Raw genomic sequence first — 18976 nt, forward strand, 5'->3', positions numbered from 1 at the left:
ATATTTTCTTGCTTCTTGATGTCGTGATTATTAATATTAACCATTAACATGAGTCTTTATTCCAGGATAATCTGACAAATACTCCATATAGGAGTGAGGACGCACTGGATTTTTACTGTCCTTACTTCCTCGACTATTAATAAAAATATACACATATATACTTATATACTTGAGCTGTCCGATGACGTGAACATGGTAATCTTTCCCATCCTCACCTTCCTTTCTACGTGACTTGAATATGGGAAAATAAATTCTTGTTGAATATTGAGAGTTGCTAAGTCTCTGGAGATTTACAGACACAGTGTGATGAATCAAATATCTTTACTTCATGCTGCATAAAGAGAAATCCCAGGCGTAACAAATGTTATATTGTATAATATTGTTATAAACAAAACTAGAATGGCATACCTCCACTAAGGACAGTGTCCTTTATTTCAATCAAGCTGAATCGAAGTGCACACACTCACAGATATCAATTCCCTAAATACAAGATTCATGCATTATTCCCTGGGAAATAGTGAAAAAGTCCAAAAATATGCAGTGTTGATGAAAGTGATATAATAATCCTGGATCTGCCCCTTTGTCCAGATCTCTCTTCATAAATGTGGTGGGTTATTTCTTGGGCCATGTCCCATCCTTCCCGAGTTTCGTGGAAATCTGTTTTGAATTTTTGTTGCATTCCCAAACGGACAGGGGCAAAAAGATCACCTCCTTGGCAGAGTTAACAAAACATAGTTTGGGTGAAAAGATAGTTGTGGCTGTTGGATGCCATAATATCGCACAATCCATTCTTCTTCTATACACACGCACGCACGTACGCACGCACGCAAGCACACACGCGCCTCTGCAGGTATTGTAAACAGCACTGGGTTGACTGCTGTGACAAACATAACCGCAGCAGCGTGATTTGCTTTTCCCTCCTGGTGCAGCAGCCTGAGCATTATTATTAGGTCCCGAGTATTTTCAGGAGTGGACAGACTTTTCTGTCGCACACAGCTTAGCAGAATATTTACACAGTGAATGGAAACACACGTGAGGAGGATAGTGAATACATATTTTTCAGTCATGTGTGCGTGCTTGTATAAGGGCAGTTGTACATGTGTGCTGAATGCAAATGTATGGACATTATAATAATTGCTTTTTCGCTGAGGAATTAATATTTGAAAGTTCCTATTATCTGTCCTGAAATCTCTATTAACCTTTCCTCTCCCTCATTTCAGTCTCTTAACCTCTGCCGTTTTTCTGTCATGTGTCTCTTCTCTCTGCTTTATCCACTTGTCCACACTGAATCCAATGACTCAAGGAGACTCCCTCTCCTCTCCTACACTCTGCTGATAGAAATGGTTGGTTTATCAAAACACTTGTCTATATTGTAGCTCTGCTCATATTATATTTCAATTTTTCTTTAGTAGCTCAGCTTTTGATTAGAGAGCAAATTGCTTAAGAGGAGGCTGCAGCTTCTACTGGGACCCATGAATTCAACTCTCTTCTCTTGCCATGTTCACATTACTGTACAGTAATTTTTCTTTTACCAGTTAGGGAATATTCAAGTGTTCACATCTCCTTGCATCTCTGACTCTCAACAGGCAGCAAGGACAACTTAGCTTTGAAGCAAGATGAAGATGATAGTGTATTGAAATGAGCTGGAGTCCCTCTGTAATCTTTTGTCTTTCTCTCTTCGTCTCCCCGTCTCCTGCTGTTCCCACAGAGACCTTCGAGGTTCTGATGAGGCATGCGGAGAATCACACTAATGCCGTCCTCCAGGGGTTGCACCACAGCATGGCAGATCAGGCCGTGGGCCCTGTGCGGGAGCTCTTCACCGACATCAGTCTCTTCCTACTGGGGTCCGAGCTCAGCGTTGACGAGTTAGTGCAGCGATTCTTCGACGCCCTCTTCCCGCTGGTCTACAACCACCTCATCAACCCTGGCCTCAGTGAAATATCTCCAGGTTATGCCGAGTGTGTCAGGTCTTCGAGACGCGACGTGAGACCGTTCGGTGGGGCGCCCAGCCTCCTGGCGGATCAGATCGCTCGCTCCGGGGTCTCTGGGAAGCTCCTTCTTCAGGCGCTGCACCTCGGCATCGAGGTCATCAACACTACAGACCACTTGCAGCTGAGCCGCGAGTGCAGACGGGCCCTGCTCAAGATGCACTACTGTCCCCACTGCCAGGTAGGGACGCTCGTGTCTGAGGTGTGTTTGTCAATCTGAATGAATGTCAGTCTTCACCAGAAATCTCTGACCCCAAGGTAATGTGTCTCACAGGGCTTAACCCAGTCCAAGCCCTGCATGGGCTACTGTCTCAACGTGATGCGGGGCTGTTTGGCCAGCATGGCCGAAATCGACGCCCACTGGAGGGAGTTTGTCCGCTCGCTGGAGGGCCTGTCGGCGCGGATGCACGGACCTCAGGATTTAGAGCAAGTGCTACTGGGAGTTCACGCGCTGCTCCGCGATGCTGTCGGACATGCTCAGAAGAATGGACCCCGCCTCTCGGCACAGGTCAGAAAAGCAGCATCACCGGTAACTCTCAGGGTTGATAGGAGGAGAATAAATACAAGGCAAAAACTCTCTATAAAGACATCCATGTGGGCAGCTGCAAGGAGGTCAGGAACTTAAACCACCAGACAAACGAGGACAAACCCAGAGTGTCAACAGCTTCTTCCTCAGGCTTAGACATTTACACAAACTAAATCTGTATCCGTCATCATCATCATTGATAAAACCGGAACCATAGAGTCTTTGATTTCACTTGTTTTGTCTCTGTTGATCTTATTTTTGTGTGAACTGAGCGCCCCCGGGATTTGTACCTGAACTGCACCAGCTTTGCTGTACTTATCGAGACACCACAACTCCATCTAGTGGCCGATTGGTGTGACTGCTGCCCGAAAGGGGCTGCACACTCAGAACACTCAGAAATTAGGGATGATAGGCTTGGCTGCACTAATGGCCCAGGCATAAACATCTGCCTTTCCCTCAGCTAAAATAAGGCCTGCTTGTCATGCACCAGCACAGTTTAACAAGATTAGCAAGGTCTCAAAATGCACGTTTCCTCCCGCAGTGTTTAGACCTAAATTTGTGTCTGTCTCTCTGCGTAATAGGTGCACAGGCTTTGTGGCCCACCAAGCAGGAGGTCCACACAGTCAGTCAGCATCCAGCACAGCAGCAGCAGCAGCAAAGAATCCATCCCTCTCAAAGCTCCTGTTAGAGTGTTAGGAGAGTCGCTTGCTGTCAGGAGAAGGTAAGTGGCTGAAAGGTGCACAGAAAAGTGTTGTTTTATTATTTCAACTCACAAAATCTACAGTTAACGTGTAAAAACGTTGACAATTATCCGTGTGCCTCCATGTGGCTCCTTTTTCAGGGACTTTCTGAGCAGTCTACGTCACTATCGTACCTACTACGGTGGCCTGGCAGATCAGCTGTGTGTGAGTGAGCTGGTGTTGGGTGACGGGCTGTCCTGCTGGAACGGAACTGACGTCGTGAAAAGGTCTGTTTAAAAAAAAAAGAAAAGCATAGAGTGTCTTAATAAGGAAAGTGGCCACCATGACACTCTGGGCGGCTGTGGCACAGGGATTAGAGCGGGTCATCCATTAGCCAGATGGTTCGATCCCGGGTCCTTCGGTCCAGTGCTCAGTTTAGAAGTGCTGTGTGTCTGAATGGGTGTATGACTTGTACTGTAACGTTTTGGGAGGTCGATAAGACTAGAAAAGCGCCGTATGTTTACAGTCCATTTATCGGCTTCAGTGGTTCTTCTTCAACTGTTGCAGGGACGAACAGCATTATCTCCTCAGCTGGTGTTTTGATAATGGTGGCGGAGCCGAACACACCGTTTTCAAAATCTCCCATAGGTCCCTTTGATTGACACCTGGAGAATCTAAAAGTAAATATTTTCTTCAAACCATTCAGCATCTACGTCTATGTTTTTTTCCCAGCATTTATTCAGGCCTTTTTTCTTTAACTTGTCAGCCATCTGTCGTCTTTTTAGACCGATATTGTCCTTTGAATTTTATGGCATATCTGTGTGACAACATCTAGGCATATGTGCCGGAACATTTAGAGACATCTTCACTTGGGTGTTTGAGCTTTACTGTGCAGAATGACATACTGTATGTGCAGTGTTTGCATGTCACACCCATCTGCTTAAGATGGAAAAAAAAATTCTGTGCTCTAATCTGTGTCTAACAGGTTCAGTATATACGAACAGGATTTTGTGACATAACAAGGAAGCCAGCTTTAGTTTTATGTTCAGCTTACAAAAGTGTGATGTGGAAACTTGAACCCTTTGCTGCACATGTGGAATAACTTTTCACCGAAGTAGGAGGAATATTTGTATTTTTTTAAACTCTTATTGAAGGAAGAATTGGATTTCATATTAAGATGACATACTCCCAAAACTCACGCAGAGCAGAATATTTAGTTTATCTTAAAGGATTTCTGTGTATATCCTTACATTTTTAATTTTGTTTTGTATCTATGAAACTAAAACATAACTGTCTCATCTAATTTCTTGAAAACCCTCTTGTTGTTCTGCGGGCAGATAGACAAAGAGTCGGATTAGCTCACAGGGGTGGAAACATCCTTTATAATCTCACCTCGATCTGCTCACGTGCGGCATTTTCTCCTGAAATCTGAGTTCGTTTGAAGCCAAAAGGTTTTCAGCTGCTGCCACAATGTGTCAGCATCACAATGTGTGATCCTGACTTGAATAGGCTGTGTGTACACTATCTGACCCCGGTCTCTCACACACACACACACATCCACACACACGTCACATATATACCGCCCTTGTGGACAAAGTGACACCAATGTAGAATGAATCTATTAGCTGTTAGTGGCCACAGACATAGATCTCGGATATGAATGGTTGTGAACTGGAGCAGACAAACTGGCCTCTTTCATAGCATCAGTCAGCAGCCTTGTCTCCATTACATCACAGCTCTAGATCTTGCCCGCGCTGTCATCACTCAAGGACCCCATCATATATCCTCTGTTTGGGGTTGTTCCTCTTAACTGTCATCTGCTGTCAGCGCTGTGGAAACGGCAGGTGAGCCCATATTTCAAACCGCGGTGAGGCTGGTGCTGCCGGTTCGGGTTTGACAGTCCATTGTAAAGGATGACAGCCTCGTTGAGATTGTTTCACAGCTGTGGCGCGTAGGTGAAATAGAAGGCGGGCTAAAGGAGAACAAGGTCTTTCACAGCTTCTCATGGCAACCAGAGAGAGACTCACAGACATTTGAAGAATGTGCGACTGTCTGTTGCTCATCAAATGTGACATTACTATGGAGACAGACCATCAAGGTTAAGTTTCGCTCTGACATTAACAACTTACTCTTTTCTTCTTTCGTTATTTCCGACTATTACGCCTCAATTTGCCACAACAAAGGTGACAGTCATCTCTGAAAACCGACGCGTTAAAGAAGCAGGCCAGCAGGCTGCAGGCTGTCTATCGTCTCTGCCAGCAGCCTCTGGGAAAATGTTTATGGTCTGTGAGCTTCTCTCAGCTCTTTAACCCTCCGTCCTCTTTTCCTCATTCGCACAAACACTTATTGATGGAGACTCAATCACCTCGGGTTCTCAATTTCATCTTGAGTCGCTCATTACCCCAAAAATTGAGGAAGAAGGGTAAAGCGCTGTGAGACATTAGGAATCTAGGGAGACGAGGCTTTCAGCCGACTTTTGCACCAAGTCCCTGCAGCTTAGCGGGCTCCCTGCGGATCTACAACCCTGCGCTGCTTTCTATTAGCCTAGAACCATAGATGAGTGGCTGGGAGTCAACACGAGCTAAGACAAAAGCAATAAATAACCTCCTGCCTATGGGTCATAACCCCACATCTACTGAGAGAGAGGGGAATAAAACTCACTGCCGGATGGTGGCTGATTTACAGAAGCTTATTGAGGCCTCAGCGACCTTAAACGATTGGTTCAGTTGCTCTTTGTGTTATTGTGTGTGTAACTGTAGATCTGAGTGTGTGCAGATGCCTTTTCATAACTGCTCTTTGCATCTGGCAGAGATTGTTCTATGGTCATAAAGAAGTGGTGAGTTGCACCAGAGCTTTACTTTATTAAATAAAACAGGACAAGCACAAAAAAGAGAGCAAATCCTGACACGGGAGCCGCAGATTTAGGGAAGATTTATGCACGTCCTCATCTGGGTCCCTGGTAAACAAAAAGATAAAGAACAATCAGATAAGATCATAGAGGAAGAACACAAGCGGCTTTCATCTCAATGTCTATGTGATTATACATGATGTGGTCTCGCTTCAGGGGGGATTTGGTGAGCACATTCTTTCTATCTGTTTGTTTTTCCCCTCTCCTGGTTTCTCCTTTGCTTATACACTCACACTGGAGGGGGAAAAGATTGAATATGAAATGTTCTGATTAGTATTCTGCTTTATTAACAATGGTGAGCTTTTTTGTGACATCTAATTTTACCTGAAATAATCCCATAATGTGCTGGCTTTTAAGATGCTCGCAGCAAGAATATGAAATCATGGAGCAAAAAGCTGTTAAGTTGTCTTTTGCGCTTCTTCAACAATCAACTTTCTACTGATATGAAGCACCATTTGACCAGTTTGACACTTTTTGACTATATAATTTCCAACTTCATTTCAGCAATGTTCTCGTTCTAGTGTCTGCTTGTCCGAAAACAATCATTCAGATTTGAGAAACCTTTATTAAATCTGCAATAGGTGAATTTTTGGGCCTCAGTAGAAACAAGCCGTAAACACAGCCCTGTCATCTTTCAAGCCAAAAAAGTGGCGCATTCCAACACCTGTTATCACCAGATAATAATCGGATATGGAGCAACATTATCATTCATTTTGGGGATGTCTTTTCGGCTATATTTCACAATCTTTTAGCTCTGACTTTGGTCTCCACCAACTCCCGAGGGAAAAATCTGTCTCTTTAGCAGTTAAAGGCTCCACTATGTTCACCAACCAGTGTCTCAGCTGTTTGGTGCCCAGTTGGTTGTGTACAGTAGTTCTTTGGAGATTGCTATACTGAAAACAGATTCCTGCTGCTACTGAAAGCAACATGGATGAGAACAGTGGGTGTGAACCAAAAATGTTGCGTGCCATGAAACTGAAAGATGCTAAAAACACCTCTGCTGATGTGCGTGATATTTCTGTCTGTACTTTGAGCAGCCTGTTTCACATACACATAGTCATGTGATCCATCGCTAAAATAGAAATATTGATTATAGCTGCTTCAAATGACTAAATATTTTCGTCTTTCAAAGGCATTGTAAAAAGTTTTTTACTATGGGTATTAACTCAAGAATAGTATTGGCAATGGTATCAAAGAATCCTAACCCATGCCCAGCCGCAGTATACGGGCATAAAGGATGGATGGGGTTGTTATGCTCTTAGGTTTGTCACACCGCAAGACTGATTAAAAAGTTCTTGTGATTTATGTCACTGGACAGCAAGAGATAAAAGAAAAAAATCTATCAGTGAAACTTCCCGCAAACTGTGGAAGTGACTTTTATCTTCTCTGGTCGGAGAAACCGTCCCCGTGTGGGCAGAAAGGTTAAAACATTCCCACACGCTTCCTTCATCCGTCATGGATACATGCACACTAAAGGAATGGAAGGTTGCCATGAACTGCCCCCTCTCTTTAAGAGACACACACACACACACACACACACAAACACACACACACACACACACACACACACTCGGCAGTTATGGTGGCAGCCGAGACTTAGAAAGAAATTGAAACCAGCACTAGTTCCTGCTTCCATTTTATCCCTGTCTCTCCGGCGGAGTAACTGATTGACAAAGACGAAATTGGATTAGTCATGTGATGAGACCACACGGACCCTAATTCCTTTTCAGTTGCCGCACACTATTGCGGATTCAGTTTGACACCTGTTCTTAACTCTTTGGGGTGAGCGTGTGCAAGGTAGCAAATCTATTTTTGGATGTATTTTATTATATCTTTTTACGTTTTCTCTGCCAATGGGAGAAAACAGCCAGGAGATATGGCGGTGCTAAAAAGCTACAGCCGCAACAAGTGAGAGTGTGATGTTTTATTCATGATCACCTCCTCCGGTGTAGACTCGCTTTAATTCATCCCCACCTGCATTCTGTCTCACGGCTGCCAACGCGCACCAGGTGTTAGTTGGTGTGTTTATATTTTCAAAGTGCCTTCTTCTAATTGAGTACAACAGGTTTTTTTATTTATACGATAATAAGGCAACTGACCTTGCATGCTTTCGGAGTTTAACACGGAGGGGTATGTACTGCGGGAAGAACGCCGCCGTGTGTACAGAAAAGATGCTTGAAGACAACCGGGCAGATTTGAGTGTGGCCTTTCAGTTAATAGGCCACCCCTCATGCCGGAGAGGCTGTCTGAGCACTGACCTTTGACCTTTCCCGTGTCTTTTGCTGCCCGATTACTTCTGAAGAGGTTAATCACATGGTAATAAGAGTCTCGGAGTCAGAGAGCAAACCTCTCCACCGTGTGTGGCCAGTTAAGGGAGCGGATGGATTCTGTAAAAGACGGTTTATGCTGCTGGTCATTTCTTTTCTGTTCCTCACACGGTGGCTCCATCATTTGCCTATTTCGTCATTTGTCTAACTTTCACTCCCCCCCCCCGGCTTAGCTGAAATGACAGGATTTAAGCTCTCCTAATAGGAATCCACTGAAGAAGCATCAAGAGCTTAGGTTATTGCAGCCTGCACAGGGAACATGCTTCGTCATTTGAGGGTTGTCTGTGCCTCACTGTGAAATCCTCGCGGTGTTCCCATCAGGGACCGGCATGTGTTGAATAATAAAATGGTGCACTGCTTCCCAATCTTTTCAGCATGTGTCTCTTAGTTGTGAGCAGTTAGCAAATTTTTTTTTTCCCCCCTTCCTGGATGGATTTTTATTAATAATCCGCATTTAGAATTATTCAGAAACACACGCACGCACGCACGCACGCACACACACACGCACACACACACTGCGTGTGGGCGCAAAAGAACTGTAAAACCATATTCATGTCACAAAATTTTACTTTTCTGCTTCCATTTGCTTTTAATCATCTAATCGCCGCTGAGATAAACCGTGCAGCTCTTTGCAGGGTCTCTACAGCCTGGTCTGTGATCTGGTGGTATTATGAACTAGACTGTTATGTTTTGGGTTCTGGAGACTCTTCTTTGAAAGATACTGTATTCAGTCCTGATTTATTATTATGTATTAGTTTATCCTAATCTCTGTTATTGGAGCTTTACATTATTGTGTTCATATGAAGTCAATCTTGGAATTGCACCTCTCTGGGGTCTAATCAACAATATAACTGTTGATGCATAGCCCATATAATATATGAAACATGTAATGTCTCCTTATTTAATCATATAAAGCTTTATTTTATGGGCATAGCCTTGTTTTGTCACCTTTCTCAAATGTGCAAATCCAGTGAGATTACTTCTCTAATAAGGTCAGAAGAAAACTAAATGAAAAATTAAAATTAAATATATAAATATATATTTACAAATACAAAGATGGTGGAACTCGACCTGAAAATGTCAACCTTACACAGAATAAGAATCATAATGACACAAATACATATAGTAGGGAGCTTTCCAGAATTGCGGCCTCAGATAAACATAACGTCACCGGTGGTTTTCTTTGTTCAGTTCATATATTAACATATTAATGCCCACTCCATTAATAACCCTTCCGACAAAGCCGTGGTGCTACATTCAGTAAAATGGCTGTGGTCATTGTGGTCATGTGCCGTTGGATTTCCCTTTGACCAGCAGGTGGAGCTCTTAACTTGTGTGACACACACACACACACACACACACACACACACACACACACACACACACACACACACACACACACACACACATGGCAGGAACATGCCAGATTGCTGAACACTCCACTGCTCCTCTGCATCAGTTTTGATGATCTATGCTGTGGAGTGGTGGTCCCGATGCATGTCGTCCCTGACAGTGACAGACAGAAAACAAAATTTAAAAGATAAACAGACTCACAGAGGAAAATCTCGCCACCTCCTCTTCACGTTCGTTTGCAGTGATGAACTGACCTAATTTTAAATGGGAAGGAATAACCTTTTAAACATGCACTGTCAAATATATTATGCATAGCTGTCCTCTTAGTCACTCTCATGCAAGAAAGTAAGAGAGTTGTCTCCTGCCATCACATGAAAAAAACTACTTGAAATAAACGTGGTATAGAACCCCCCAGTATCTCCAAGGGTACCAACAGTTCATAAAGTTGGATTCAAATATAGCTGAGGTTTTTCTCTTTTCCTGTCTGGGAACCAACTGGGTAATTTAGTGTCCTCTCTTAGGAACCAGCCTCCCAACACCAAGCATAATAGTTTTGTTTTGGTTTCAATCTTTAGGAGAGAAAAAAAAAATAGTAAGAAAGTATAATTGACAAATGCAGACAATGGAGTGACAGTGAGGGGAGGGCTGATTGGACAGTTGTGATTGGGAACGAGGAGAGAAAGACGAGAGGCGGAGGAAGAGGAGAGGGCGAAGCTCCTGAAGCTCCTCTGTATTGCGCCGGCTGGCTACTGCAGATAACCACAAAACCACTGGAGCACTTGAGGTCTGGGTGCTGCATGGCTAGAGTTCCACTCCAACATGACCTTATATCCTGCCTGGGTTTAGACGCAGGGGCTCGGTCAGAGAACCACATCCTGACGATTATCCCAAGTGACAGAATCAAGAAGTCAGTCTGCCTGACTACATTGAGTTCATAAATCCCTCTCGTGCGATCACATAGATGAGTGTGTGAGTGTGCTTTTGTGTGCGTGTCTGCTATTGCCCCATCCCCCCCTGTGTTTTTGAATTATGCAAGATGGCTCTGAACAGATACATTTTCAATCTAGCTCTCTGGAAAACAGAGATGTCATTTATTTGTGTTCAGATATTATCCCCGATGTCGCAGCAGTTACTGCCACCGTGCAGGAGCGACAGTAAATTCAAAGTTAGCCGGTTGTAGCTGGTGCATCTGTGTGTGTGTGTGTGTGTGTGTGTGTGTATATCTAGTTCCATTCGTCTTTCAGTGAGTCCACTCCCTTTTGCCTCTCGGGCACTAGCCCCCCCCCCACCACCACCACAAGTTGGATGCCTGCCTCCAGCATCTGGAGCAGACTGTGACCCTGCATTGTGCCAGGTAGCAGGACATTAACAGCCAAGGCCTTATTGTCAACTGTTGAGCTGTCAGAGCACACACCCCTCGCCCCCCTGTGTGATATCAACCTGCCTCTACCGTCCAGCGCACACACACTCAGTCCCCACGGAGCACTCTTCCACTTTAGCTCAAATATAAATCAGAGGCTGCTGAAAACCCCGGGAACAAAGAGTTGGAAGAAATGTGAGGGTAATGCCCATAAAGTGGGAGCCGAGGCAGCACGTCCTGGGTGAGAAAGCCCTCTGCGTGAATGGGATCTATTTGTTTTGTCATAAAAGACAAAAAAAGTCCTGTCTTGTGATTTAATCACAAGGACACAGTAATATTGTTTTGAGAACAAAAGGTGTCTCTCGCAGGTCTTAGCCGAGATACTTCTGCACCACAGACGATACAGTAGACTAATGGAGCAGTGTCAGTAATGGACATCTACAATAAAGCCCCTGATATTTCTATTTTCTTGTTTTGTTTTCTGTGTGGAGCGCTGGTGGTGCTATCCCCCAAGTATTTTTCTCCGTAATCTTTTTACTGAGATAATTATGACATCGGGATGAATACAGAAAATAATTCTCGGAGCCGAAGGCTGAATTCAGCTCTGCTGCAGTAGCTCTGAGCGTGTCTCCACATGCATTAGAGTTGCGTGCCGTCTTATCAAGGGCGCCTTATTTCACATCGACTTGGAGTACATGTGGACCGTATCCATGTTGAGTTCTGCTCCGGAGGAGACTTAATTTTCCTCTTGCAGAAGTGTGGCGGGAAACAAAGACTCTCATATCTTTGTATCATTGTCTGAGTTTATCTCGCAGCTGCAGGCTTTTGTCAGTGTGTGGTGCCTTCTGTTCCTCTGATTTTCCACTCATTTGTTAACTAAACATGCTTCCCATTTACCACCACAAAGTGAAAAATGTAGTAGTCATTAAGTATTCATTACCTGTGCAATTTGTTTCTTCTTTATGCACTTTTAGCCTGGGGAATATTCTGCATGCGCAGGTACCCTGCATTTGGCATATTGGCAGATTTAGAAAGAAACCCCTTATGCTGTTCTGCATTATATTATTTATTATGTCAAAAAAAAAGAAGAGAATAATTACAACCAGTCCATCTGCTTCTCATCTTTAAAATATTCTTCCTATATTTCATTTCTCTATCACAATATGCACAGGCATTCGTTGGTCTTTTCTGTCTTCATCGGGGAGTTTGTGGCCACCGAAGACTCGGCACCTCTTTATAAGTGGAGACCTACCTTTTAACTCCTGACCTCAGCTGAAAGCTACGTGTGAATATGGTCTCATTAATCTCACCTCCCTCAGTAAAAGGTCTGAGTCTGGAGGCTGCCTCGGAATTAATCTAAATAGCTCTTTCATTTTCTCTGACAAAAACACAAATGTCTCCAATAACAACGTGGCACACTGCGGGATGCCCTGAGACCGGGCTTCGCTCTCGTATCATTGTCTCTGATATGTTTTCCTGCAGTTTCTATGGAAACCAAGTCGGCCTTATTAAAAAAAAAAAAGAAAAAAGTTTCACCTTCTCTGAGTCTGCCCTTTACCTGACAGCCAAGATAAACGAGCAGGGTCCTGGGAGGAAGGCAACACAAACATGCACAGTGGCCCGTGCTCATTGGCTCTCTGCTGGAAGCCCTTATTTACCTTAATGCCGGGGGGGGGGGGGGGGGGGGGGGCCTTGAGGAGGAGTAGCCGGTGGAAAGTGGGGGGGGGGGGGGGGGGGGGGGGGGGGGGGTGCCTGAGCTTGGGTGAGGAGGGAAATTATGATTACTCACAATACCTCCCATCAACAACCTTGAACCGCGCGGCAATAAAAAGAAGAAAAAAAAGAAGCAAACAACTCTTTCTGGCCCCCATAATGCACGTGGGCCAGATGATGTCATATGTCACCTTCAGCTAATGAAGGTGATGATGACATGCATGAGCGCCGCATACGTTCACCATCTGCTCGGTTCCACCACGCTGGAGCTGCTCCCCACAATGCTGCAGAGAGGAGTCGAGGCACGTCTGAACCGAAGTGCGAATGTCCCTCGACGCACGTGAAAGCCCGCCGCCTGCATCCAGATGACTCACCGCGAGTTTTAATCATACCTTCACTTCACAAGCCGCTAAAGTGACTAGTCTCTGAGGCCACTTATTTTATATCACCTGAGCAGCCAGGACCATTTGGCTGATATGACGGTGTTCACCTGAGGAAAACAATCACATCGTAACTCATCACAAGTTTTTTATTTACAAAGGATGTTTTACAATATGTATGGTTTATTTAGTTTCACTTTTTTTGTTTCACTGAAGCACCGAGGCAAATGCCAGGGTGGCAAAAAAGATGTCAGCGCATTTTAAGATATGAAGGTTAAAAAGATAGCGAAGAGAAACAAGGAAACAAATTATTCACCAGAAATGACAGATTTATGTACTGTGATTGAAGTATTTTGGTTAATCTCCACTAGGGAAATATGTTACTGCAGTAACAGTAAATTCAACGTTTAGCGTTGATGGCTTTTTTTGTATTGTTTTCCAGAGCTGTGCACCAGCATAGCCGCACAAGCAGTTTATTGTCTGTGTGTGTGTGTGTAATTCTTAAACATATGGTATGAATGACATCATGAGGACGTCGCCATAAAATCTTATTATTACAATATAGTACAGTATAGCATGTCCTTATTGGGGAAAATACGACGCACATTTATGTCTTATAAAAATAAGTTACAAGTTATAACATAAAGTTACAGATGAAACAATTAGTCAGTTAATTGATAAGTCAGTCAGTGGAAAATGTAACTGTTTTGACAATCAATCAATTCATTTAAATACTTTTTTTTTAAAAAGCAAAATGGCCAAAAAACAACATAGTCATCCTCTTGTCAAATGTGAATATCTTTTAGTTTTCTGTAAGAATTTTAGTTTTGAACCAAGAAACTCGTGGATTTTTAACTATTTGCCGCCATTTTATTGACCAAAGGATTAATCAATGAATAATGTGACTCATAACACGTTACATATTTTTTTAAATCTGCTTATAAAAGGTCAAAGTTTTCTTCAAACACAGCTACGAGCAGATGAAATGATTGAGCACCAGTTGTTCTGCGTTGCCAGTAGTCGTTTTCCTATTTAATTCTGAAGAGTGACAAATTACACACCAATTGATTGATGAATAAAGAAAAGTAAATTGGAAAATAAAACCATATTCGTTGTTTACGATACATTTCTGCCTGATTCTCTTGTTCAACAGTCAGACATGACAAAGTGGATACTTCAGATACAAACTCCTGCAGGTGATGTTTGGTCTCTATTCATTCAGCTTGTGTCAATAGTGAGTTAATAGTGAGCGAGGATTTATAACACTGTGAAGCGAAAGCCACTTGGTTGCAGCTGCAGGTTATGAAGGTTGCAATTGACAGGTGCTTGACTTCCGCTGTTGAGCGGTGTGTAGAAAAGTGAGCGTTGGTGACTGGAGATGATCTTCCGATAAGAGTAGATGACCTTTGAGAGCGGCTGAAACTATCAGTCTCCGCGGGGGCTACTCTCCTCCTCTCGTCATGTCTTGACATTTCTCTCTCCTATTCTTTTCCATCTACTACTCTCTTTCTCTCCGTGTGTCTGGCGAGTGGAGTTTCTGTTCTGAGTTGGCAGCCTGTATCTGATCCTGAGGTAATTTACTGGTAGCGATAAGGAAGTGGTGCACACAGTCTTTCGTTATAGTCCTTTCTGACAGGGCAATCTGAGGCCCATAGAGACTAAATTGGAGAAGCAGAAAAAATTGACTCTGGATAGAAGGGAAACAGGTGATTACAATTCAAATTCGCCCAACTGAGATTGAGTGGGGAAACAATCACCATTGACTGCGGGTTTAATTTTTAGTGACGTGCTTCTCCCATTGACTGAGGCTGTGGAATTAACGGCAGAGTAATAACATAAAGCGAAGGGTGGAGTGGTCTATTTTCCCGTTTGTTGACGAGCAGGTGGAGACCTTGGCCGTGGCGAGGAATTAGTGCTTATTTGCACAATTATGATTGTCTGCTTGATTCTGATTTATACTTTTGTTGTTGCCCATATGGCTCCTTCAGTGTTTGCGAGAAAGACGAGGAGACTTTGACTCCTTTGCCTTTGCCAATGCAAGCTCAAATCGCCATGCATGTGCACATTATATACAGTACACACATGTTTATGTGTATGTGTGTGTGGGGGTTTTGCCCTGCAGAGCCCCCCCCCCCCGCAGGCAGGCCAGGCAGACCAGGGTCATTGCCTCCGGGGAATCGTAGAGAAATGCGCCTCTGCTGTGGGTGAGAAGAAATATGAAAGAGACCCTAAATCAAGACACAGAGCCCCATGAATCATGTCGTCGGCTGGGCTGAAGAAGAGGGATGGGACCATCTGTAGCAGCATATGAATGGCTAACTGACTCGCAGTGCTGTTGACACAAGCTGAAGAAGTGTGAAGAGGTTGTGAAGATTAGCGCCGCTGCTCACCGCATAGCCCGAAAACTTGCTGCAGTCAGAAATGAGCAAACCCAAACACGCCGCGTGCTCCATTCGTCACTCTTGACGTTTCACAGAATTGCAAGGAGGAGGAGTTTTTTTTCCGCGTTTAAAAAGGAGGTGAATTCTCATTACAACACATCTGTGACACTTGAATTCATGCCGCATGAATTCTTCGGGACTCTCTCTCAGCTGTTTCCCCCGTTCAAGGCTGTTTGAGTGTGTTGCGTGAGCAGCTACGGATTCATAAAGAATCCACAGAGAGATCCGGAAGGTCTTTCAACCCACAGCCTTGAAACCTTTGAATGAAACGTGGCACTTGATTGTTCTGTGAGATACGCGCGTATTTATGATATACTCTTTCAGTATTTGAGTATTTTGATAATTAATTGACTATTTTAGTTTTTTAAGCAAACATACCAAACATTCCGTGATTTCATCTTCTCAGATGTGCAATCTCTTTTTCCTTTTTTAAATTTATTTTAAACTCGATATTTTGGGTTTTTAAACTGTTGACAGGACACAACAAGCAATCTGACCATCACCTTTTTACTTATCAGTTGATGAATCAATAATTTAAAAAAAATATTGTTATATACAGCCACACTATTGGTTTATCACATTACGGTTTCCTTTTGTTTGTATTTCGTCTAGTAATTATAATAACATTTACGCCTTGGGGTCGGGTTTGTCGAATGGGAATTTCATTTTCCCTGTGAAGCAAATGATTTTGCCCTCTAATATGATCCAACAGCGGAGGCATTGTTTTGACATTTAAATTTCACTCACACTGCACTGTCGTAAAAGAACCTTGTGGCAGCGGTAAATTAGTCTCTTTGAGGAAGCGCTGAATCTTAATCGCTGCGCCCAGCGCTGAGGGCATGTTGTTAAAGCAGAGTAACAGGACAGATGATAATCACAAAACTTCACGGCCGACCCCGAGGGCTCGTTCGCTAAAAAAAAAAAAAATCTCAGCGAGTAGATTAACCCATCATAGCATTTATGAGGGGGTCGCTGTTCTCACACTCAGTAAGTGGAGGTGTTCATCATGTAATGTGACTGGAAAAAGTTGGGGTGCAGGGGTAATAGTCCGTCTCCAGATAAATCGTGATGATCTTCACAGACTGTGCACAGTCCCACGGACTTCCCGCAGTCTGTTTGTACAGGGCAGACTGCGGGAAGATGGATAATGTTCCCTCGGGAAATCCATCGAGTCAACAAGGAAGCACATCATAGTTTGTGCTAATAAGGATCAGCCTGATTCGTGCTCTTCAGATGAATGAACACGTAGCTTTAATCTTACGCTCTGAAACGGCGCGAACACAACCTCCGAAAACCGAGTGTTTCGTTGAATATGCTAACACAAGACACACATGAGTATATATCATGCACTTTTTTTTGTTGGGGCCACTGTACTGGTTTGTTTGGTTTGCAAGCACATGATTTCTCCCCTTTTAAAAATAATGAATGTGGCTTTTTTTTTGTTTAAAAGAGAAAATAGAAAAAAAACAACAATGAATGCACCACAGCTGTGAGCACGGCATTCCAAAAAACCCCCAGAGTTTTCCTTAATTACCGGAGGAAGTTCAACTGTGTCCCCGGCCGGAGGGGGAAGCATATTGACTGATTTAGCATCAAGCGGAGAGAGATTGAGAGATAGGCGTATCTGCGATGGACCTCGTGGGAGCACAGCAGCGGCATTAAGAGCTGCACTAGAGGTAAGAGGTGTGGCTCTGCAGCTGTGGTATTCTCCTGCGATTGACCGTGCAGAGATGAGTTTGGGGAGATACTGTGTGGAAACATAAACACAGACAGATAAGGCCATCAGAGAATGGTGGGAGAGGCGCTATGTGATCAGTCAACTATAAAATTGATTTAGACCGAGCAGTTTTACTGTCTCCGAAGAAAGATTGGTTATAAGACATGGAAGGAAAATGTTAAACAATCTGTGTTTTATCTCTTCCATTCTCTGCTGTGTCAGTGCGGCCTTGCAAACACCAAATCTATCAGTTCCTACTTTATTAGCTGCGCCGAGCTAACGTTTATCCTGGCTTCATGACAGCTATAATCTGTTGTAGTAAATAAAGGTAAACTTTATCTTACCTCATTTACTGTATTGTGGCTAGGAGGGCCACAATATTCACTGTACATCAGTGTCTAAGTAAAGAACGTAACCCCCCCACCAATCTGATCAAACACATTCCTGTTGGTTTTTTACTATAGATTCATGTTTGGAATTTAACAGAACAGTTAAACGGACTGATGTGGAAGTGAGGTCTTTAAACTTGACGCTGCATCACATAAATGAACAGTTTGACTAATAGTCATCAACTAATATTTGACGCAGCGCGTTACGATGTATGAGGTCGTTGTATAAGGCCTGACCTCTAGCCGCCGTGTACAGAGTGAGCACTAAAGGTCAGCGGTGGACCTGGCAGGTCTTTCAAGTTTGCGTATTCAAATGGTTTTGGTCATATTCTGTCAAGTAATTGTGCTGATTCTCTGCCATGTCACCTTCCACTTCCCTGTACAAGCTCATTGACCATGCGTTGGTAAAGCAAATGAAGCCCCACAAAGATCTCAGGCAGAAAAAAAAGCATTTGTTGCGTACTGTACCTCTTGTCACCAGTAGAGGCGCTATTTCAGGAAACCATCAATGTGGTTGTTTTTACCACACGCGACATAGTTGAGTTGGAAGACTTGTTGGAGAACCATAAACCATTTAAAAAAAAATGCTGTATATTAAAAATTTTCCTGAACTTTCCTCGAGGAGCTTTAGGCGTATGTGAGAAGGCAAATGTCCGGACCCAATTTTCTGGACTTTTTTCCAGAGTTCACGTCTGAAAACAGCTTATGTCAGTCGTTGTATTGTGTTTTAGTTGCATGTTCATTATGCAAAGTGCCTTAAACGATATAAGGTATCTTGTGGTTTTTACCTTGAATTTTGTACATGTCATACTTTTCTGAGGCTAAGCTGCCTCTGACTGTGTTTCTGCCTTTTTCCCCCTCCTTCAGCTGTTTCTTGAGATTTGTGTCTTCTATTCCAGTGAAGCATGAGTGGGTGGTGGTTTGATGGTCGCTCCATGTTAATCGGAATGCAGTTGTCTGCGTCCACACGGAGTTGCAGTGTTGGAGCGGAGAACAAATCGAGTAATCCCAGAATTTGCTGAAGCAATTGTGACAGGAAACCCCCACGTCCAAGCTCTAACAGATGTGAAGTGATGTGAAGTACTACAGTATATGGGTTGAGGCTCAGGAGGAGCTACTTAAATGCTCTTTCAGTGTTTCGAGAAGTGGTTAAACAGCAGTTAAACGCGTCTAGTGTTCAGTTTTTCTTGATTC

General features: G+C 43.5%; 1 protein-coding gene across 1 annotated transcript in view; it reads left to right on the forward strand.

The window, feature by feature from the left end:
- gpc5a (glypican 5a) overlaps positions 1–18976 on the forward strand; it is a 108964-nt gene that overhangs the window by 24038 nt on the left and 65950 nt on the right. Inside the window, exons 3-6 of the mRNA XM_035628719.2 lie at positions 1709–2169; positions 2263–2496; positions 3096–3235; positions 3356–3481. Coding sequence (XP_035484612.2) covers positions 1709–2169; positions 2263–2496; positions 3096–3235; positions 3356–3481 — 961 coding nt within the window. The remainder of the gene's footprint in view (positions 1–1708; positions 2170–2262; positions 2497–3095; positions 3236–3355; positions 3482–18976) is intronic.

The sequence above is a fragment of the Scophthalmus maximus genome, chromosome 4, assembly GCF_022379125.1.
Source record: "Scophthalmus maximus strain ysfricsl-2021 chromosome 4, ASM2237912v1, whole genome shotgun sequence".
NCBI lineage: Eukaryota > Metazoa > Chordata > Actinopteri > Pleuronectiformes > Scophthalmidae > Scophthalmus > Scophthalmus maximus.